The sequence below is a fragment of the Lagopus muta genome, chromosome 7 (assembly GCF_023343835.1).
Source record: "Lagopus muta isolate bLagMut1 chromosome 7, bLagMut1 primary, whole genome shotgun sequence".
NCBI classification, from domain to species: Eukaryota; Metazoa; Chordata; class Aves; order Galliformes; family Phasianidae; genus Lagopus; species Lagopus muta.
This window is the reverse complement of record NC_064439.1, coordinates 21659839-21682397: the sequence shown is the minus strand read 5'-3', so window position 1 is coordinate 21682397 and position 22559 is coordinate 21659839. Positions and strand designations below refer to the sequence as shown.

General features: G+C 41.2%; 2 protein-coding genes across 6 annotated transcripts; both read right to left on the bottom strand.

Moving 5' to 3' along the window:
• Positions 1-2379: 2379 nt before the first annotated feature.
• On the bottom strand, positions 2380-9678 carry CLDN12 (claudin 12). Of its 3 annotated transcripts, none has more exons than XM_048950949.1 (3): positions 9475-9678; positions 7299-7365; positions 2380-6410 (listed from the first exon to the last, which is right to left on the bottom strand). In XM_048950949.1, exon 3 carries the CDS (start codon positions 6386-6388, stop codon positions 5651-5653), a length of 738 nt encoding a protein of 245 aa, XP_048806906.1. In that variant the 5' UTR covers positions 6389-6410; positions 7299-7365; positions 9475-9678; the 3' UTR covers positions 2380-5650. The 3 variants fall into 3 exon arrangements, with proteins under 3 accessions (XP_048806906.1, XP_048806908.1, XP_048806907.1); XM_048950951.1 differs by lacking the exon at positions 9475-9678 and adding an exon at positions 8991-9366; XM_048950950.1 differs by lacking the exon at positions 9475-9678 and adding an exon at positions 8780-8983.
• A 230-nt stretch (positions 9679-9908) lies between these two features.
• Positions 9909-22134, bottom strand: GTPBP10 (GTP binding protein 10). Of its 3 annotated transcripts, none has more exons than XM_048950947.1 (10): positions 22048-22134; positions 21219-21529; positions 21049-21140; positions 20307-20451; positions 18463-18536; positions 16481-16533; positions 13259-13366; positions 12662-12739; positions 11608-11731; positions 9909-10876 (listed from the first exon to the last, which is right to left on the bottom strand). In XM_048950947.1, exons 2-10 carry the CDS (start codon positions 21356-21358, stop codon positions 10659-10661), a joined length of 1032 nt encoding a protein of 343 aa, XP_048806904.1. In that variant the 5' UTR covers positions 21359-21529; positions 22048-22134; the 3' UTR covers positions 9909-10658. The 3 variants fall into 3 exon arrangements, with proteins under 3 accessions (XP_048806904.1, XP_048806905.1, XP_048806903.1); XM_048950948.1 differs by lacking the exon at positions 22048-22134 and adding an exon at positions 21858-21995 and having other exon boundaries at positions 21219-21412; XM_048950946.1 differs by lacking the exon at positions 22048-22134 and adding an exon at positions 21858-21972.
• Positions 22135-22559: the final 425 nt, after the last annotated feature.

Here is a 22559-nt window from a genome sequence, read left to right as displayed (position 1 = left end):
CAGCATGAGTTGAAATTTCTTAATGCATAGTTTAAAGCAGTGTAATCTTACCATTTAATTTAAATACTTTTATTTTTGCTTCATTCCCTTTTTTTCCTTGCCATAGCTCCTTTAAGTGAATGAGGAAGAAATGAAAGAAAAGAGAACTAACTTTGGAAAGTCTTGTATTTTGAATCATGACTTCTTCCTTGCTAACTGATGTCCCATGTTTTTCTCAAGATGTAATAAACTGTCTAATAAACTCAATGTATTAATTTTATTAATAAACACAATCAACTTACACAGAAAATTTCAGAATTAGCATGGCCTTTCTTACACAAAATACTCCTTAAAATAAACGTCTTGAAGTAAAGTCCTACAAAGAATCAACCTCAGGTTCCCATCTTGCCCTTTACTCACACATTCCTGCTGCCTTTGTTGACAGTGGAGCTCATGTGCCCAGGCAGGAAACCAGATTAACTGTCTGGGAGCCTGAAAACTAAGTAAGCAGAAGAGAAAATAAATAGCAAAAGGAGCAAGAAGATGGGATTTGATTACATATTTTTCTTTTCACTAGGACAGATGCTTGGACAGCCATCTTGCCCTCGCAGTCCAGCTTCCCAGTTTCACTCCTTCAAAGAGGCTTCCTTAACCTTCATACACTCATAGCTGACTGCATTTATGTTGCCTTGTGTTCAGCATTTACAGCTCCTTTGAGCTGCTGCACTCAAAAGACAGAGCTCTGTCCCTAACGACCTAATACTCAGATGAGCAAACTGACAGGAACACGGATAAGAAGCAGTATTGAAATCAGAAACCACATGCTTGCTCACCCTTGGATGAGGCCTCTTTGCGTCCAGTTTGACGAGTGCTGATATGTCAGTGGAGCAAAAACATAAAAAAAAAAAACAACTAATCATTTGCTGCTGCTCAGTTGTGGTGCCTGCTCATAGATAAGTAATACTACATAGCTGCTGAACTACAGATGCAAACTCAGTTCCTGTGAAATGAAGATAGGAAAACCTGCCCTCGGAGATTTGTTTTCAATGAGCAAAGATAGATGAGTTAGCTTTTTAGGAATGTTAGTACAAAAAAATGGGGGACTCCCATGTTTTGGTAGAAACTGAGTTCTCTGTTGAGTTCTGTATTTGTGTCAGCATCGATCAGCCTCACAGCAGCTCTCAGAACACAGGAGGCCTGTCTGAACATGGAGCAAAGGAGAAAGTGAAACCAGAGAAGCTGAGGATATCCAGGCATTTTTTCACCTCCTCCGGTAAGGTGTAGCACTGCCAACTGTCTTACACTGTGTACATTCCACAAGAATTGTTCTCATCTAAACAGTACTTTCCCAAACAGATTAAGTTTACCAGAATGCCAGTTTAAAATACTAGAAGTTTACGGACAAATTATCAGCAGGTCTCATTATGTTCATAATATCATTATCCAGACCATTTTGTGAACTTGCAGTATGGCTTCAGCATTCCTAATGCTCAGTTTGTATTTTGTCCCATGACACTGAACCCCACAGTGCTGCTGAGCTGGGAGTGGCAGAAGCAGCACGCGATGGAAGAGAAACCTTACGGGCCGTTGCTGTGGCCCCGCACTGTCACAAGTTGTTTGGATGCCCAAACTGTCACCTGTAAAGCAGCAGCATATTCTCCAGCTGGCAGCACAGCTGGCATATGAGAGGGAAGGAGGACAGCTAATGCCACCACTGCTTCCCCAACACATACAAAGCTAAGCTTACCAATCTTGGAGAAAAGTGATTCCACACAGATGACACTTACAGCCGCATGAGCAAGTTGCACTGGGTGACAGCTGGGCAAGCAGCAGAACTTACGCAAGGGAAAAGATGGGGTGTTGGCTGTGAGGCAAAGCACTGTGCTCTTCCTTATGCCACACTGCCACTTTGGCTCTGCCGTGGCACCGACCAGATTCTGGCCTGGAGCCTGCAGTATGGCTCCATCTAGATTCAGAGATGAGATTAATCTAGATTAACCATCTAGATTAAGAGAAAAAAACTTCTTCCATTTTAAGAAAAAAAGAATTCTAGAACTTTTCAGAATAAAAGCAAAAGGAAATGGTAAGTAATAGGCGTTCAGAAAGTGTCTGTTTGTTTTTGTTCTTAAAGCAGCAGGACTACAAAATTAGGGAGTTAAAAATGCAGTACGTATTATGTATTATAAACCTGTTATCTGAAATTGCCTGATAAGTCTAGTGATCAATGTCAAAGCAGGTAAAATCTTTCATATTCCAATAGTTACTGTTCTCCACAAAATTAAATGAAATAACTGGCATCCATATGAGAATGTTTTATTAAAAATACATATCTTCTGTTTCACATAAAAAGAATCCACATTGTATGTAACACAACTTTAAAAATTGGACAGGAATTACTTGAAAAAAAAAAAAAACAACAAAGAAAAAAACCAGATTCCCATAAGCCAGAGCACCCAACCTTTGGCTGCATGAGCTACAAATTAAAATCCTGTGTTCAAGACCCAGAGTGCCTGTTCAGGAAGGAGCAGCTGGCCAGAGGCTGGATTGCCAATGGTTCCACAGCAGCTCTTCCCTGCCATAGAGAATTGCAGGACATGTGTCTGCTCCAAGCCCCAGGAACGCTGTTCCTCCCCAGGCTTACTGCTGGGTACAGCAGTTACCTTAGCAAGAGACCCACTGGAACTCAGTGGAACTCAGCTCAAGCATTGCAGGTTGGCCACCCCTTCTGTAAACAAGGTGAAAAAGAGCACAGCACGTCGAGCTAACTTCACTTAGGATCCAGTGGCAACTCACATTAATAGCACTGTTAAAAGAGACTTAGCTGTGCATGAAGCAACAGCCTTTTTTGATGAATATTACCTTAACTACGGCTTGCACTGGAATCCATTAACTTTTGGATTCCTGCTTTTCATAGATCAGACTTTTGAAAAGACATAATTTACAAAGCAACAAGTTATCAGCTCAGGCAGCAGCAAATACTAATTGAAAGTTTAATGCATATAAATCAAAGTTGGAATGCAAAAGAGTTGTTACAGATGTCTGCTATCTAAACCACACAGAACAAAACACAGGCTGCACTTGCTGTCTGAAGAAAGCATTGGCCTGCCAGGCTCTGAAGATATTGAAGATTTGGGTCCTTTTAAAGTCACTCACAGATGTACTCATCACCCCTCCAAAACAGTCACAATGCTTTATAAATTTAGGTGTAAAAAGCATTCCAGGCACTGACAATAAACAGACATTTACTGGCCAACTCATAACTTAAGCAAGGCACAAAGAAGAAAAGACACTGGAGGAGGAAGCAAAGCGATGTGAAATCACAAAGCAGCAGTCCCTGCAGCAGCAACAATGTCTGTGGTTAGACAGCAAGAGTAACAGTAAAGCAAAGTTCCATTTTAAAGTAAAAAAAAAAAAGTGACCTTGCATGGCATTATACATGTTCTAATCCATACAAATAATGACCTGATTTTAAAAAAATGATCCTTCATCTAACATAATATCTTGTAACAGAATATCTTCTTAAAGGATATAATGTTTGTGCAACTTCAGAGGCCTGTCTTTTTAAGGATTCTTTATCATCTACAGTGATTCCTTAGACTGCTATTTCACCAAGCACGCTGTCACCTTCTGGAAGGGCTTTGTAGCTCCACTGGCTGTGCTGGGAACTTACAACAGAGATCATCTTCCTCACTTGGTCCAGTAGCTTCCGAGGCCTGCTGGTTTGCACAAAGAGATTCCTCTCACTACACTGTCATTGCACAGACTGTAACACAACAAGATTTGCCCAGGGAAGCATTTGTTCACATTTCTATTATAAAGGAAATGAACTGATTTTCAAGACCTTACAGGAGTTCACAGAAATAGAACTAAAGATCTCTTACTTCATTTTAGCAAAACAAATTTGTTCTGAGATTAATGAAATTCAAATATCTGTTAACCTCCAGAACGCTGCCAATCAAAATAACTTTCCATACTGCCATGACATCTTACAACCCAAACCTCAATTTGCCAAAATCTCAGCAAGTCAAACAACTGCCTTAACTGTAACAGTGCCCAATGCACTATCATCAAATTTCTGAGTAATTTCAAAGTCCATACTGAAAAGCTTTGATCCCGCAGATTTGGCCCACTCTGCATTCAAGGAGGTAAAAATGAGTTAAACATACCAGGTTGGGCATTTATAACCCGTCCTCATATTTGAAGCATCTAATAACTTGTGAGCTCACATCTTACAGCAAATAGGAACAGGACACTTTCTCCAGTTGGGATGTGGAAATGTAGGAAACAACTGGCTTTTAAAATAGCTCAGTGGAAAGGTGTGGGAAAACAAGACTGAAAGGGCAAAGTCTTAATCAGTAATTAAATAAGCTACAGCATGAAAGTCCTGTAACAACTGCAGACTATAAAGCTTCCTGTAAACAGCAGTGGTAAAAAATACAAGTAACAATGAGTTTGTGTATATGCACATTAAAAAATAAATAAATCTAGATTTAAAAGTCTCTCCACAGGATCACAATTCCCTTCTTAGAGAGACATTGTTACAGCTTGTGTACAGCATTCTAAAACAATCTTTCACAGCCTTCAGAATTCTTCATGGTTTTCCTAATCCATTTGTAGTGACTGACATTTCTCCCCAGAACAGAATAATACTTTAAAGCATTTCAGATAGATTGTAAGCTTGTTTGACTTGCAAATCCATCTTTCAGGTCTTGAAGATGGCATCCAAATAAAACATTCAATCTTTTAAAGAAATTTTGTTTTAAATACAAGCCGTCTCTGTTTTAATCTCAAAACAGATCTAGAGAACTTACTAACTTCTTAAAAAAAGACTAGAAAAAAAATTCACAGAAGTTTCTAGTCTCCAGTAATTCCCCAATCGTTCTCACAGTTCAGAAGGACGTTATTAGCTAAATCACTTATTCCTTTCAAAAGCTACTTTGAAAATAAAAGGTAATTTGACTCTACTTTCTACCGCAGAAGTTCACAAGCAGGTGGCTTTTTGTGTGCACTGCAAAACAGAGAGCAGTGCTACAGAACTGAATTAGCCTGACAAATCCCCTTTTCAGTCATGCAATCTTAAAATACACGTGTCCAGATGAAAGCTCTGCAACCCATTTCTTAATCACCTTCCCGCTCCCACTAATAACACACTTCTGACTACGCTAGGTTATTTTCTCATCTCTAACAAGAAACTTAATGAAACTCCTACATCCATTCCCACTGTGTGCACCTGGATAATACACGGCTGCAAGGGTCCATGTACACAGCTCCTCTAATGGGATCAGAATTTAAAAAAGGTTCATCAAAGTAGCAAAGAGGTTCAAACCTGCTTTGATCTCAATAAGCAGAAGGATGAACAGATATGCAGGACGACCTGCACGAACAGATAATACTGTAGTGTCCTATCCCAGCATTAGCAGCAATTTTTGTCTGTAATGAGCTCAGAGGAAAAAGCAAAGAAAGAAACAAACAAACAAAAATTACGAAGGCTGTTCAAGGAAGAACACATGAGAACAACAGAGATACAGATCTCAAGTCTCCATTGCACTGCATCTTGGGGAAAATGACCTTACAAATGATTATACCCAGTGCAAGGCAGTAGAGACAATCAAGCCTGCAATTTGCACGGTTTGAGTGAGCTCAAAAATTTGACTTCTAAGACTTTGTCCCTTTAAGATGTGTGTGTCACAACAGGAATGTCAATTTCCATGGCAGAGAGGCGAGAGCGTGCAGAATATGGCTGAGAGGCATAGCTGTGCATGCTGGGGGCATGTGAATAGAGGGGCTGCCAGAAGGGAGAAGGCAGGCTCTTACATGCACAATACCACAGAAATAAAAGAACAGAAGTGAAAAACAGACCACCAGCACTGGCAATGGCGATAAATACAGAGATGTCAAAGCTAAAGACAGGCTCGTATTTTCTGTTCAGATAGTTGTTGTAAAAAATGACCCAGATTGACGGAGTGAGACAAATTGCACATGCGAGGAGGAACAAGAGGCCGGCCACGAGGTGGCAGCCCGCACTGTTCACAAGGCATTTCGCCAATTTGACGTTTGGCACGCTTGATACAAAGGCTGTGTTACACATGCCAATCATGCAGAGAAACAGAGCTGAGACAGCAGTGAACATACTCAGTGGAAGGGCAAACTGAAGAACGCGCAAATCCAGCTGATCAACCGCCGTGTACCACTGCGGGTCATATATCACACAGTCTCTGCTCCCATCAAAGCGAGCACACTTGATCCAGAGTCCAGTGTAAATGGTCACATTCCTCTCGTTCTTGTTGTATGTGTACAGTCTCATTTGCCTCCAGTTTGGAAGCAGAACTGCTGCAAGGAGTCCGGCCACTGATGCTGTCCCACTGAGGAAGGCCAGCACTGTTGCTGCATGAACATCCCTGCAGCCCATGCCTGCCCACAACACACGTCTCCTGCAATTAAACAGAAAAATAAAAAAAAATCATAAGTTCAAGTTTGTTGATACAAAACTGATTACAGTTGACTTATGCTAGCTGAATTGAGTTGGTAGGCAGTAACAGTGGCACCTTTCTTGCTCCATGCACTTGGGTGGTGATAACACAACCGAGTCCCTGCATTAATGAGAGCACAGATTATTTCACAGCCCGTTATGATTGCTCAGCTGAAAGAGTGCTAAATAAGTCTTCAAAACCAAAAAAGAGCACTTTAACATGCAATTCTATGCAACACTGAAGTGTGTGTCACTGCGTGGGCTTTTACAGAGGCTACCAGGAGGTCAGTCACTGAGTTAGCTGATTTAAGAAGTTCACCTCAACTGGCAGCTCCCTCTCTGTACCCTAGATGCAATACCAGAGTACATCTCAGTCCTACCACACTGCCACGTAACTAAAAGGGAACTGCTCAGTACCGGCATCATTAGGTGAGGCACGAATGCATACATGGGCAGTAACCTACAGTTTAGATGGGCCAAATTCAAAGCTGCAAGCTAGTGAAGAAGGTGCTGCTGAGTAATTTACTATGATGCTTTTTCAAAAGCAATTAAAAATTCTTCTAAAGCAGGGTTGCCCTGCTTTCCAAGCCCTGTTTCTGCCAGCCAGTCCTGCATTTTGGTTGAGTTCCTTATTTTTGAATGAAAGAATTCTGAGAATTCTCTTGGGGTAGAAAGAAGAGATGTAGAAAACAGCTTATTTTCTAGTTGGAGGGTATCAAGAAAAAGTGAATTTGTACATATGTTATGCACAATTCCCCCAGCAGGGGAAACTTTTTTACAGCGACCAAGTGAGCAGTAACAAATGCTTGGTTCAGACAGTAAAAAAAAAATATAGATTCAGTGTACTCACCAGTGGTGTATTCAAATCAAGAGAAACCTTACAAGCTTTTAGAACCAGGAAAAAGCTGTTACTGGATCTAGAAAACAGAGCATGGAGAGTCACCATTACATTTGTTTTATGCAAAGCCAACAACAGTGTTTATACTGCAGTTCACAAATATGAAACTTCAAATGTGTTTGCATTAATCCAACTCCTAGAATTACCTCTTGCATTTAAAAAACAAAACCCAAACTACTGTTGTTTTTTTTTTGTCCTTCTCCCAAGATTTTTCCCCTGAGGACTCCTTCTTATCTACCTGTCTCTGTTTGAGAAACAGATAAGAAAGGTGGAAAACAACTACTTTTCTATGGATGTTTTAAAATTCAGGGATGCTCACCAAAAAATCCATATAGTTACACAGAATTAGGTTAGGTTCCCGGCTCCACTTTCAAAACAGGGAGGAAAAGATGAATCATTTTTCATGTCAAAGAACAAAAGAGAGTCTGAATTGTTTATATACTTGTGGGTCTCTTTTCCTTCCTCTACACACAAAGGTTTGAAGGAAAAGGGAAAAAGGCAGGAAACACTGGTGATGGCTTTTCAGTACCTGCCCAGCACTGTCCTGAGAAAGAAACCCCACCTCAATTATCTTTTCACCCACATCTGGGAACAGCAACACTGAGTTCCAAAACCAGCTCTGCAGGTCCTAGTAGGAGAATCACTTCCATGCTAGCTAGGTAGGGTGTCAGATCTACAAGCATGTTATTGTGCAACTTCAAGGACCTGAAGGTGGGTTTGCTGTGCTAGCATGCACAGAGACATGAAGTTCACTTTAAATCACCTACGTCAAAACCTGAAATATAACATTCATACAGACGTGGTCTCCTGGGGTGAAGCACCAAAGAAACTTCTATCGGACCATATAGGCAAGAAAGGCTTTACAGCATTTACTCGATTTTACCCCATTTTTTTTTCATTAAATAAGGAAATAAACTTCCAATGCCAAAATCCTCCAATCTGAATGCTATTGTATATGAGACACTAAGGGCAGATAGGGCCAATTCAGGCATGCACTGGACTCCAGCTAACACGCTAAACAACCACAGCTGCAGAGGCTGAATGTTGCAATTGCGCAAACTACTCTGGCAGAGTGCAGAGGTTAACATCACCACGTTCTGCTCCACCAGAGCAGAAGTACAGTTTGTTAACTCTTTCTCCTTGAGTTCAGGACTCAAAAAATAAAATACAAAAAGTATTACTGAACAGGTGGAGTATTTCTGAGCAGCTTTCAAGGTTTCTGAGCACTGTGCTACAACGTAAGCTAAGACAAACATGCAGATCTCCCTCTGGAGGTTCACACCCTCAAAAGCATCAGCCAGTGCTCACGAACAACCATAATTAAGTAGAAAATTAAGAGCCCAGCCCCTCCCGTTACCAGATGGATACCTGTGGTCACCAGCTGTTGAAATGCACACATATAGCAGAGGCATGGAACATCACGGAACACCCACCTCAGCAAGACCTCCATTTCTGCAAACACAGAGTTCCTCCCCTTCTCTGTCACAATTCAGGACACCCGTGTTCTCCCTTCTCCCTCCTGGCGGTGTTGAACAACTGCCAACCTCAGGCACCAGCCCAAGGGAAGAAAGCTGCTTTGGCCAGGGCAGGTGAGGCCCTTTTCTGCCTTAAATGTCAGACTCCAGGTTCTCACAGCCAACGCACCTCACAGCTCTCGTAACTGATTCGTGAGAACTACCAATCCCAGTGCCCCTCAGGGACGGATTTCACCACAGCTCCTGTTGCGAAGATCCATGTTTAAGGCACTAGAGCTGTGGCTCGCTGACCAGGAGGAGGAGCCCAGAGCAGCCCCGTTTCTCCATAACTAGAAGCGGCCGATACAAAGTAACTGCTGCCAGTCAACGCTTTTTTTTCTAAAAATCTCTCACTCGGTTCCAAGTTCCACGAGCACCCCGTTAAAAATTAAACCCTGACGCAACAGACCGGACGCAGCATCCTCAGCTAAGGCACGGGGAGCTTTAAGAAAGCCGACGCGCCCTCGCCAGCCGATGAAGACAGCGGACGGCGCCGGGTTGCATCGACCGGACCGCGCCTGCAGCGCAGCGCCCGCAGCCCGGCCGCACGGCGCCCACCCCGCAGCCCGGCCCACGCGGCTCCTCCGAACCGCCTCCGCCTCCCGGCCGCTCACCTGGCCGTCAGGGCGCGGGGCCGCGCAGAACGGGCATCGTAGCCGAGCTCCTACCGCCGGAGCGGTCTCTTTCCTCTTCCCCTCGCGGGAGGCCCGTCGCACTGCGGGATTGCAGTCCGGCGCCGCCGCAGTGCCGGCCCCGAGCCCTGCCCGCGACTACAGCTCCCAGCGGCCCCCCAGGGCGGGATCCTCCCCCTAGGGCGGTGCCCGGCCCGCCTGCCGCCGCCCGCCTGCGCGGCACTACCGTAAAACGAGGAAGATAATCGCGCTGCTAACGATCGGTAGGAATGAAGTTAGCCCTCTTCACAGCGACTGCTTTATCAAGGTTCAGAAGGGCAGGATTGCACTGGTACGCTCACAGAAACTAGAATTAAGTTGAGAAGCACGTGATGAATTCCGTCTTATAGTAATTGCAATCAATAAAAGACATCCCGTACAACAAACGACTTTTAACATTTTACCTTTTAAACATGCTGCTTGTAAAATCCAATCCCCAAAACACGGGGCTCTGCTGAAAAGCAGCCTTCATTTTCTCCACCACACCTCCACAAAAGGGAGAACTGCCAAATTAGGTTTGGGAATATAGGATCAGGGTTTACGTAATGAAGAAAAGTACAGCAGGCACCAGCAGGTGTGGAAAACAAAGCAGCAGGCATCAGCCTTGCTTTTCCATGCTCCTACATGTTGCTTTCTTGTGACTGACTACTTATTTGTGTTCTCCTTTAGATCTTTAAAACTAACAAAAACCTACCATCTGTCAGAGCAGCAGTACCGGTTCACCTCTGAAGCAATGGAACCTGGAAAATTCCTCCATCAGAGATTTCCCCAGGTGCCTCTGAGATTCATGACAAAAGGTACAAGTGGTTCAAGTTGCTCCTTTGCTACCTCCATAGGTTTTATTTCTTCCATTCATGCGTGTGTGGCAAACAATATTTCAGGGTTCATCAACTGTTAGGCAATGCTTTGAGCTGCACTTTGTTCTCTGCTTTGTTCAGTCAGTAGTCAGCATAAACCTGAAAACCTGCTCTGCTCAGCATTGTGCTCTACCTAAGCACCAAAAGGAACTGAGGCAATGCAGTAGAGAACGGGGCAGTGATGGTAGAGGGAACAAAAATAAAAAGGAAGGTCCATGTAGCAATGAGTTCATGAACATACAAAAATATATTAAAATCTAGTCAAGAATGCTAGCCTTTATTCATCTGTTCTCCTGAACTGTGTAAAAGTGATAGTTTCTTTTTCCGATATTCTTCATTCTCCTGCTCTGCTTCCTCATCTAGTGATCTTCTTACACATGCTTTTAGTTCCTCAATTCCTTCTCCAGTATATGTAGATATAGGAATTATATCTCTGAAATCAATTGTGTTCTCAGGAATCGCTTCTTCCTCTAGTAAGTGTAAGAAGTCTGAAACATAACAGTTCAAGAGTTAGTAAAAGCTGATACACTGAATCACTACAAAGTCCATTGCATTTAGAAAATAAGACTTTCATCAGTTACAACAGAAAAACATAACTGGAACTAATGTAAGAGTACTGTTTGCTTAATTCATCTTAAAAAAAAGCTGTCTCACAAGACGAGCACTAACAGAGCCCTTGCATTATCACATACCAACCCTCACATGGGCCATCGTACAAAGATGCGTACAAAGAAATCCCAAGCTGCAGAATACGCAAGATGTGTGTAAGAATCAGGAAAGCTTAAAACCATCCTTCAGGAAACAGAAAGGAATTCACTGCAATGTAACAGCAAAATGGTCAAAAGCCTACACAGAGCTGCCCAGAATCTTCACGCGCCTTGGTCAAAGCCATGTGATAAACTGTACATCTATCAGTGTCTCTAAGGGGATCCTGAAAGGTCACCATTTGGTACTCATGATACCTAAACTGGAAATTAACTCTCCCATAGCTGGGCAAAGTCTTTAAGGATCTCTATTTTAACAGTAAAGCCAGCAATATAGGTACACAGAAACAGAGATCATCTATGTACAGAAATTTGTTTTAAAACATATACAATCTGTGATTCTGTGAAATAACAAGTTTAATAGCCAATTTCCATTAAATTTCAAACAACAACTTGCCAATGCAGTGTTACTCCTTATTAGATCCGTTAAAGATAACTGTTGAAAGTTAATTTACCTTCAGGATTCTGTAATTGTTTCATAAGTTCATTCAGGTTATCTTTTGCACACGGCAAATCCATTTTATTAATGGCAAGCAGTGCAGGCTTTGTCAGAAGTTCTTCATTGTACAGCTCCAATTCCTTAAAAGACAAATACATTTGCCTGAATAAGTATTTGTAGCTTAAAAAGCGCTGCTTCAATTTTACACATATTCTCTCATTTACTTAGTTGTCTAAACAGATTCAATGTCTAGGCAGCTGTAGGGGTTACTCAGGGACTCAAAATCAGATGTATTAAAAGAGCCTGATACAAGGAAATGTTCAAACTTTCAGTGATCTTTTGTACTACACAGATAATTCAGGTAAACAGGCTGGATGATTCTGAAACACTCCCTATAAAGGAATGACGGCTTTCTTTTATTTTTCTGTTCATAAAAAAAATCATGTCTATGAAACATAAGGAAATTCTTGGGACAGGTTTCTGATTCTAAGGATTTTAGGCACAGATAGTGATTTATACCAGAAAAAAAAACATAAGAGAAGCATGACACAGCTAAAGGTAAACAAAGCAACAAGCTGGAATTCTGAAGACCCATCATCTAAAGCTGTAGAACAACTGAGAAAACTGCTAAACTTACACAATATAAGCTGCATCATTTCAATCAGAAGCAATGATAAAAAACAGAAAGAATGAACGTCTGCAAAGCTGAGGCCTGTTGTTTCATCTCTATTAGGCTATACAGTAAGGGTGTTAAGGCAGAGATTTAACTACACTCACATATTCCTACTTCCAGAAGGCTAATGCATTGGAGAACTGAAAAAGCTGCATCTTTTCACCTTCACTCGACCATGACAAAGATCATGACAGATCAATGACAGAGCTGTTAAGCTCAAAGTAAAGCACTTTCATCAGACAGTTAAAGATTTTATCACTTATGAGAATGCTAAGCTTCTTAATTGATCCTTGGATTACAAGCCTAGAAAACACATGAAATTTGAAATTTCTTCATTAAAACTAATGCTTTCTTGGCTCAATGCACAACTACAACTGACAGGATGATAAGAAGTTACCTTAGTTAGAAGCAATACAGTTTCAAAGGCTGTTCTGAATTGAGTCTTATTGGAGAGCTGAAACCCAGCGACATCAACCTGAAAAAGTTACAAGAAACAAAACAAAACACAACAGCTTAGCGTTATGACATTATGCTACAATATCAAGGCTCTCTCCAATAGCTACTCTGTGGTACAACCTCTGTGAACACGTCCTCATTCCTGGGCAAATAACAGGGAAACTACACTCCAAAGTAAAATCACAGGCACTGGAAGCACAAACTAGTTGGGTCTGGGAGGATGGTTCTCAGAGCCCTGATTTTCAAACCCTTCCTTATGGAAAGACTGGGGGGAGGGGATTAAAAAAAAAAAAAAAAAAAAAAAAAAGAATTACCCATTAGCCTTAATTATTACTGGAACACTTCACAGCTCTAAATTAATTGTCAGGTTTTCATGATAAATTCTGCTTAAGGATTTAATTTAGCATCAGACAGTTGTTTATGCTCCCTATTCTAATAACAAATGATTTCTGAAATTCCAACTATACTGTAATTAAGATGCATTGTATTTACTACCCTGTCTTTGATTTCAATATGCTGTGTATTTTATTCAACTTACAACTAAGAGGAGGTGTTTGGTTCTTTCCACATGTTTGAGAAATTTGTGTCCCCTCCCCTTGTTCTTATGTGCACCTTCAATCAGTCCTGGGAGATCAGCTACTAAAATCTAGGAAAACAAAAGTTTCAAATAAAAGATTTCCAATATGCACAAGTGATTTTAAACTATTCGTGTCTACTACAACTTTATATAAACAAAATAATCCAGACAAAAACCACAAAGAATATCTACTGTGAAAGGCTCCTTTTACAGATACGTACTCCTTGGAATTGTGTGGGGGATCAGTTCTCTGGCATAACACATTGGTTTTTCTCCATACATCAAAAACCCATCATCAGAAGCAGGCTGAAACAACGCTACTATTCCACAGTCATCCTGCTCCTCATATTCCCCCTCTGTTTATTTATAACTGTCTAAAAAGCAGAGGCATAAAAATGTCTCTGCAACATTTACCTAAGAGTAAAACACATTCTAGGAACTGGGAAAATTGGGCTATCGAGTACATACAGAATTCAAACTGTCACCAGAAAAGAAAATGAAGTCTGCTCCTCGTGGCTACAGAAAAATTGTAATGTCAAATACAAACTCACTTAGCACTGCTCCCCTGAACATGAGAAGCTGCAAGTATTTATCTTCTGCTCTTCAGCTGAAATGAGATGTTTATTAGTATACCAGCTGCCAACCAGAGCCCAGCAAGAACTGCCAAAATGAAGAGGTCTCTGCTGCTTGGGAGAGCTACGTACAGCTGTAAAGGAGAGCTAAGACAGACTAATAAAGAGCAGAATATTAAAAAACCCCACTGCTACCCATTAACCCACAGGAAGCCAAGACAGAAGAGGGCAGAAGTTGTGGCTCGCACCTATCTGACAGCCATTTGGACAGCAGCTGGATTCAGTTAAACAGGGTTCAAAGCCAGCACACAACAAAATTACAGCATGCAACCCACTTTCTGCTATGAGTTGCACTCTCCCTTACCAGTCCCACTAACTTTTTAACCGTTACCCATTTCCCAAGCACTTCAAAAGCCTTGCTTCAGAATTTTCCATCTACAGGGATGTGAGATACAGGTGGGTGAACTGCTGACTTGGAAGTAGAAATAAGGAGAGAATTACTACTGGATTGGAATAAAACCACCCACTTCCTGACGTTTGGTTTCATGACTTGAGTTGTATTCCAAAGAATTTTTTTATAGAGCTCAACAAAACTCAGATTCTCTCAAAACAGCACTTGGTTGAGGTATTCTGGTACAATACGTGAAAGGTTCTGACAGCTTTCATGACCTGGTGCTATGAGCTGAACCCCAAGCTCATACTCTCTACTTTTGCACTGCTGTGTATCAAGGTTCTTTTGCAAGTAGTACATAACTCAGGTGGCCTTTACTTTTTTTTGTAATGTACTAAAATAAAACAGGCACTGCTACATATTTCTTTAGAAACCTCGATGTTCTCTTCTAGGAAAATAAAAAGATACAGTGAACTAGCCTCCCCTGAACGATACAGGACAGCCACCTCACACACTGCTCTTAGTTGCTCCCGCTGTTTTGTTTTCAGCAGTTGCAATACTGCGAGCCAAATTACTTCCTCCCACTCACAGATGCTCAGTGCAATCACAGTCACTAGTTCCCTTGATTTTAGAAAAGAGGTATGTTGTACGTATAGCTTTTATATAGCACCCAGCACTGATGTTTAAAAGCCACAAAATGCAGAATCAGCCAAGATGTAAAGGTCATTGGAAATGATAAACCAGCTGCAGAAAAGAATGTCAGTACAAGTAGCTCTCCTGCTGGAACATAACACTGCAGTAAAAGCAAGAGTTCCTGAGTTCATAGCAGGTAGTTTTTCAAAGGCTACAATATAAACCAGCTTATTATTTGCAACACAGTTTTCTAGGATGTTACCCATAACAAGCAGATAAAATAAATAAACAAAAAGTTTCCTTTAGCTGTTTGAATCTAGGAGTAGTAGAGAATGGCCCACTTCAAAGGAGGTAACAAAACCTTTCCAGAAAGCTGCATTTCATATGTTGCATAGACTGATGGGTTTGTCTCAACTTGAATACAAACTGACTGAAAACCTGCATGTTTTTAAAGCCTGGCAAATTAGATCTCCTTCCTTTAGCATACAATAATGCTGAAGGCTGGTAAATGAAAATTTCAAGTATCAGCTACCAAATCCCCCAAGATTATTGCTTCTGAAGGGGGAAAGAGGAGTTTGCCTTTTCACATCTGAAGGGTAAGCTTTTCCAATTAACTCATGTGAAGACCTTTTATGCATTTGTCTTTTATCTTTGAAGTGCTGATCTCAGTACCTCCTGCGTCATACATACACTTAGAAACAAAACTACATCAAAGATTTAAGCTTGAGGAACAAAAATGTTTACTTAGCCCTACATGGTCCAACTCTGTACCAAAATGTGCTAGTAAGAACCTTATTTTGCATTGGTATTCCTCTCCAATGTTTGAATCCTCAGAAAGCATTCAGAGCACCCCAGAATTACCTGAAGATGCTAGGTAAAATTGGGATCACAAAAAGCAAGGCAGTCTGCAGCTACCACAAGGGAAAGTGGACCCAGCTACCCCTTAAGGATCACACTATTCTGGCTGTTCATGCAGTCACTCTCACTTCATTTTAATTATGCTTTTTATTTAGAGAAAAGAAGTTAATCCAGAAAGGCAGAACAAGAAGTTATAGTAACTGTATTCCACTTCATTCACTACTATGGATCTGCAGCTGCTGGATAAATTAGCTCCTATTACAATTAATTCTGAGAATAACTCATTCATCCCTGAGTCATCTTCACATAGTCAAAATGTGCCTTTTGTGAATAAAATAGCAAGTAATTTTTTGTAACATTTGATCAGCTCCTGAACTTACCAGGAGTAAGCTAGGACACAGCAATCTCACTCCCAAACAAACTCACAACTCTGAGATTATAACACAGGATTAGAATCACAGAAAAAAGGCAGAGGAAAATGTGAAGCCATTTATTAAAGTGACTTCAGACCAATTCAGCATGCACTGCACTTCACTATAGAGCCACCTTATTACTGTTTTTTTGTTTGTTTAAGATTTTCTCCACAACCTCCCTTTAACCCATGTAATTGTCTTATGTACATACATACATCCAGAAAACTCTACAAGTTAAGTTTCCATTGCTTTTTGAAATGCTGTCAAGGAACATAAATAACCATTACACACAACCAGAACAAACCTTCATACCAACCTGTTTAAAATCTTCATACATGATCTTTCCTAGCTCAGGCTGTATCGTTGTAACTATGACAAGAGGGAAAGAGGAGGGGAAAGACACAAAACTGTTTTAATTACTAAAAAAAATGTTAACATTCAAAAATATTCAAAAGTTGCACAACTTTCTGACTTTAGATTTACATGATACAAGTGTTCAGCAGCAGAAAACGCAAGCAGAATAAATGGAAAAGGAATATAGAGAAAAAAAAAAAATAAAATTGGACAACTCTGTAACTCAGTGGTTCATCAGATCTTGGCACTGTATGCAGTATTGATCCTCTCAGACCAAAGAGGGAATAGAGGAGTCAGAAATTGTTAGACTCAAAATGGTTATTCAGAGCATGGAATGGCTGTCAAATTAGGAAATATGAGAGAGTTAGAATTCTTCTTTAAAAAGACTGTAGAGAATCAGGAACTACACGAGCAGGTCGGTAGAAATTACCAGAACTCAAATCCTTGCACATCTCTACTGTAAACATTTGGTGCCATCATTACAAAATATGTGGCAGCCAACTCAGAATGCATAAAAAAAGGGGGAGGTGTTCTTCAAAGATGCAGTTAAAACTTCATTACCCCTTGCCAAAGGCACACGGTTACTCAAAACAGTCACTGATGGCAGACCAGACAACTCACTGAGAATTATTAAACATGCATAAATTGGAAGTCCCTACATCACAAATGTGAGCTCACAAAGGGGAAGTATCCAAAGCATTTATTATGTACTTCTCTCCAATCATCTGCTTTTGGTTCCATTCAGAAGGCTGCTAACGTCTTCAGTGTTGCATGGGTATCACTTGTGTTTTCACCTATAGTATTTCTGTACTCTTAATTATCAGAAACATGAAGATCATTTTAGGACACACAGCATGTCCCAGGGCCTTTGGCAGCTTTTAATTGACGGTCAGGAGAACATAGGCTCTGTAGTCATGCTATTGTTAATGCTCAGTATAACGGTAGCTTACTCAAGAGTAACTTTAAAACAGAATTTTTGGAGATGGAGAGACAGAGTAATGGAGATCAGACTGACCAGAAGGATCAGCGGGGTGTTTTTTTGTTGTTCCATTTAATTACTTGCAGAACTGATGATGATGCAAAGGCCTGAAGTTTTTTTTAATCAGAATATCCAGAACTAAAGTCTGGAAGAAAGGGAAAGAGGGCAAACATTTGTAGTCTTCATATGTGAATCTACTATAGTTATTTCAAAGTGCTATTTTTCATTCAGTTTGTTTTGCAAGTCATCTGCTTAATTAAGTAACTTTGACTAGCCTCCAATTACTTTCCTCAGTAATGTCAAACAAAACCATCACATGGACCTCTCCTCATGCACGAACCCCTCCATGTGATTACTGGATGTCTCTAGATTTCAACACATATCTGTTTAACACACAGCATCTGAAGAGACAGTGGGTGAGGACAACATTTTTTCACAGGTAGAACTCTGGATAAATAATCTAGGCAAAATACAGGCAGCAGTAGCACAGCACACCAAATTACTTTTTAATTAAAGAATGTTCAGATGGCTAATCCTTAGAAAGGATAATAATAGTGCATCTTTCAGTAGATACTCAAAACTGAAGTCTTACCCTGTTGCAAGAACAGGTGGTAGCTATTTCCAAAGATGCTTATGCAAAAGAACACGATGCTGCATATTCAGTAGAGTGAGGGTACTGGTCTCAAAGGAAACAAAAAGGGATGAGACTAAAATAAATCGACCTCGCATTAATAGCTTCAAGCACTACAGATGTGTACATGTGAACAACTGAGGATGTAAAAGGAACTAGTTACTGAAATGGAAAGCTATTTCTAAAGGTATTTGGTATCATTCATAATCTGTGCAACATATTTAGCAAGCAACACGGTTATCTCCTATTCTTTATTATAAACCTGTAAACCTTTATTATAAACCTTCTTCTTCTCATGAATATTACAGCATTAAAAATAAGAGTGTGAACTTACATGCATAATTTGCAATCTCAGGTTTGGCCTGAGAAATCTTGCTTAGCAGTGATGATTTTCCTGCATTTGGAAACCTAGAGGGAAAGTCAGAATTTATACAGTGAATAAACACATGTGATTCTTGTATATTTTATTACCCTGCTCATTTTAAAGAATTGTCTGAGCTGTAAAGGACACAACGGTTTTGATCCCTGTCAAACGTTAAGTTGTGGTCAGAGTCTGTAAGTTTTCTTATAGCAACCTGCTCCACACAGGAGACCGCACAAGACTTATATTCCACCCAAGATCAGTTACTCAGCACAGTGCTTCACTGCAACAGGGACTGAAGGAGATGTCTGCTTGCAAATGATTATTAGTCACAAAGGCGTGGGTACCTCAGAATGTGCCATACAAAAAACTCTGTAGTCTCCACATAAAGACACGCAATCATAACCTGTTGGCAAGTACAACTAATACGAAAAATAAGACTAATATTAAATTAAAGGGCTTTATGGAGGGGCAGTTATGATAGGCTTGTAAAGGCTTTCTTCAAAAAGATCAGAGACACAAAGACTCTGTTTGAACAGAAAATTATTCAGGGTAATTTTAATGCTCTCTGATATTGAGAGGTGCCTTAAAGACAGCCTGGAAAGTTACTCTGGTCATCTCCTCAAGCACATATTTTGCTTCCACTGAAGCACAATATCCTCTTTGAAGTTTAAATTGCAACCTACACTATCCATCACAATCTGCACCAAACTTGAGGCCCCTTCTAATGCCTAGATGCTTTCAGACCTGATTTAATAGCACACCACTTACAAATCTACTGAAGTAACAAACTCTACAAGATCAAAGTACAATCACAAATTATCAGAGATTGATTTATACTCTCAACAAGAAAATAATCATCTCCTCAAATTAAATGATATTTATGTAATGAGTTTTAAAGGGAAACCGTCAGATAAAACATAGGCTAAAATGTAGGGTTAAAGAAGCACCACAGAACTCCTATATTTTACACAACTCTAAAACCAAAATATTCTGTATAACATAATTACTGGAGATTACTTGAAAATTATGTAACTAATATTTCTGTTATTATCAGGGCTACTGAACTATTTCTAATAAGTTAAAAAAAATCCAGCTGTATTTAGGGCTCCATTCTGTGAGGGAATATACAAACTAAAGTACTTCAGCTTAAAACCAGTTGCTTTTACTTTACAATGTTTACTGATTTTTTTTTTTATGAATAAGGACTGAAAGGGAAAAATAATGCCAAGCAGACCGATCCTTACACAACTGTAGTTTGTTAAAAGCTCTGTCCAAATAAATGTTTACCTGTGTTGTTAATAAGCAGCAACACTGAAAAGCACCAGTGCAAAAGAAATACAAACCCTACTGTTCTAGCTTGTAATTTCTTCCTTCCCACATTGCATCCAGTTTATTGGGAGAGTGGGCTACGTAGCCTTCAATATTTTCTTTAAGACTATCTACTGAAAGGATCCACTTATGCCAGTATCATACAGTGGAAGAACCAATATGGAGACTGCTCTTGGCTTTGTTTGATACCTACCACTTGAACTACAAACCTTTGCTAACAGTATTTTGAAAATCATTGCAGTTGCTGAACTCATGTTAAACTGATGACCACGATTGACAAAGCATAACCAATGTTTTCAGAATTTTAGAATTAATTTTAATAGGTTTTAAGTGCTTATTTTCACAGACTTGAAGTAATTGAAGTGGCAAAGTTACAACGACACTCAAACTCCACCTCTGTAATTTCTTTCAGATCCCTTTAGAAATTTAGTGCTTTAATTTTTGATGTCAGTTCTCAAACCACAACACAGAACTGCAGTACTTACCCAACTAAGCCCACGTCGGCTATAAGTTTCAAATCAAGATGAACAATTCGCCTCTGGCCTTTGCAAGGCAAGAAGTTTGTGGCCAAAGAGCCACCGAGACCTCCCCGAGCTGCCAGGAATCTCTCTCCTGCTCCATTAAGTTCTCCTGAAAATAAATCAGTTAGTGAAAAAGCATAACTTCCTGCAATGGTTCAGGTGTGATTTCCCATTTCAATGAAGAAAGAATCTTCCATGCTATTTTATACAGAGGCATCTCTTCTGATGCTCTTCCTGGTTATCAGTAAGTACTACTTTTTTTTTTTTTTTTTTTTTTTTAAATAATGAACATTTTAGATAACCTGAAATACTGACACTCAGCAAGGATCTTTATTTTTCTAAGCTATGTCATAATTCAATAAAGTCAGTGGGACGCTTCGCTGAGCTTAAGGACACATCATTAATCCAATAATAGACCATTATAGCTTCCAGCCACAGGGAATTGTTGCAACAAATGTTCTGCTGCATACAGCGGTACAAATTAACTATTACTAATTTCTGGAAGGGGCCTCTGCCTGTCCAGCATTTTCTAAGTATAATTTTTGTCAATTTCTGTTTGGCCAACAACAATAACAACAACAACAAAAAAAAGCAAACACCACATATTTTGGGATATGTGTAGCATTAGAAGTCTACAAAATGTCGAGAAATATCGATAAATGACATTATATACTAGGATATATTAAATGAAAGCACAAGTTCTTACCAATCTTCTTCCCATCATCATCAAGAACTGAAATCCCTGGTGGCACATGCACTTCACAGTCCTTCCCTTTTTCACCTTTCAGTGCTTTAAGGCTGGGAGACATTAAGCCAGGCTCAGTAACTTAAACACTTTGCTATGCGGGAAGGACAGATGCTAACAACCAGACAAACCTGCTGTTGGCTCCTGTTCCAGCCACAAACCGCTTCTTTGGGTACCTTGCCTTCATGCTCTTTAGGGTCGATCTTTCCTGGGCAACGAACCAGACATCGCCACCTCTCCCTCCTTCCCCGCCCAGGCGGGGATAACCCATTCCACCTGTTCCTCCTCTCACATACAGCCGCAAATCATCGATGAAGTTTCCATACTAAGAAGGCACAAAGCTTCGCATCAGCACTTCATTCTGTTTAGCTTTCATTTTAGAGCCACTAGATAAAGCCCGGATAAAATGCCTCACGTAGCTCTTTTCTCTGGCAATGAAGTTCTGAAAGCAGACAGAGTAGAATCACAGAATCCCTAAGGCTGAGAAGCTCTCTGAATGACCCAGTCCAACCTCCAACCCATCCCTCCACACCACACCCACAAGCTCTCCGCGCTGCCCTCCCGGACACCGAGCGGTGCGGGCAACGGCCGCCACGTCCTTCTCAGCAATGGGCAGCGCTCAGGCCGGGCCACGGGCACAGAGCCCTCGCAGGGCCGGAGCCCCAGCCGTGCAGGACGGCGAGGCCTCAGGGGTGAAAGCGGCCACGGCAGCCACGCGGAGGGCCGCGCAGCCGCTAGGGCCGCCCCGCCCGCGGCCGCCCCGCACTGACCCTCCGCAGCGCCGCTCCTCCGCACCGCACCATGCTGCAGGCCACCGCCTCCCCGCAGGCCCGGCGTGCGGCAGTAGAGGCTCGGCTCAACCCCCAGCAGCCGCCATCGCCGCGGCGGCGCGGTGAGGTGGGGCGGCAGTACGCATGCGCGGCCCTTCCCGCCTCGGGGGTGCTTCCCTGCGGCTCCCACCTGTTACGTGAAGAGCGGGTTACGAATGTGTGTTGTGCCACCTATGCTGCTATCAGCCCAACGGAACGTTCACCCAACGCCCAGGGTGCGTCCCACCGTCATCCGAAATCTGGAAAGAAAACTCTCCAACTGCAATGTGGTGTTCGAAGTCGGCATGCCTTTATTCCTCACAGCAGCACCCGGTGACACGACAAGCAAGCACACCCCCTCAGATTCAGGTTCTGCATTCAAACAGTTAAGACATATATATGCAGTACTTTTGCATACACATTCATTCTTTTTCAAGGACTGGCTAATATATGCTAATGTCCCTCTGGACATGCTCACTAACATCTAAGATGGTCAAGTGCCCACCTGTTTCTTCCCCATTTTCTGCCATCAGCTTCGTCACAGAGAACTTTGGCTGATTTTCAACCGCTTTTCTTCAATTTGGAAAATCTCCATTGCTTATTATGCCATGGTTAGCAACATTTAGAGTGATATAGGTGGAATCCAAGGAAGATGTCCTTGCA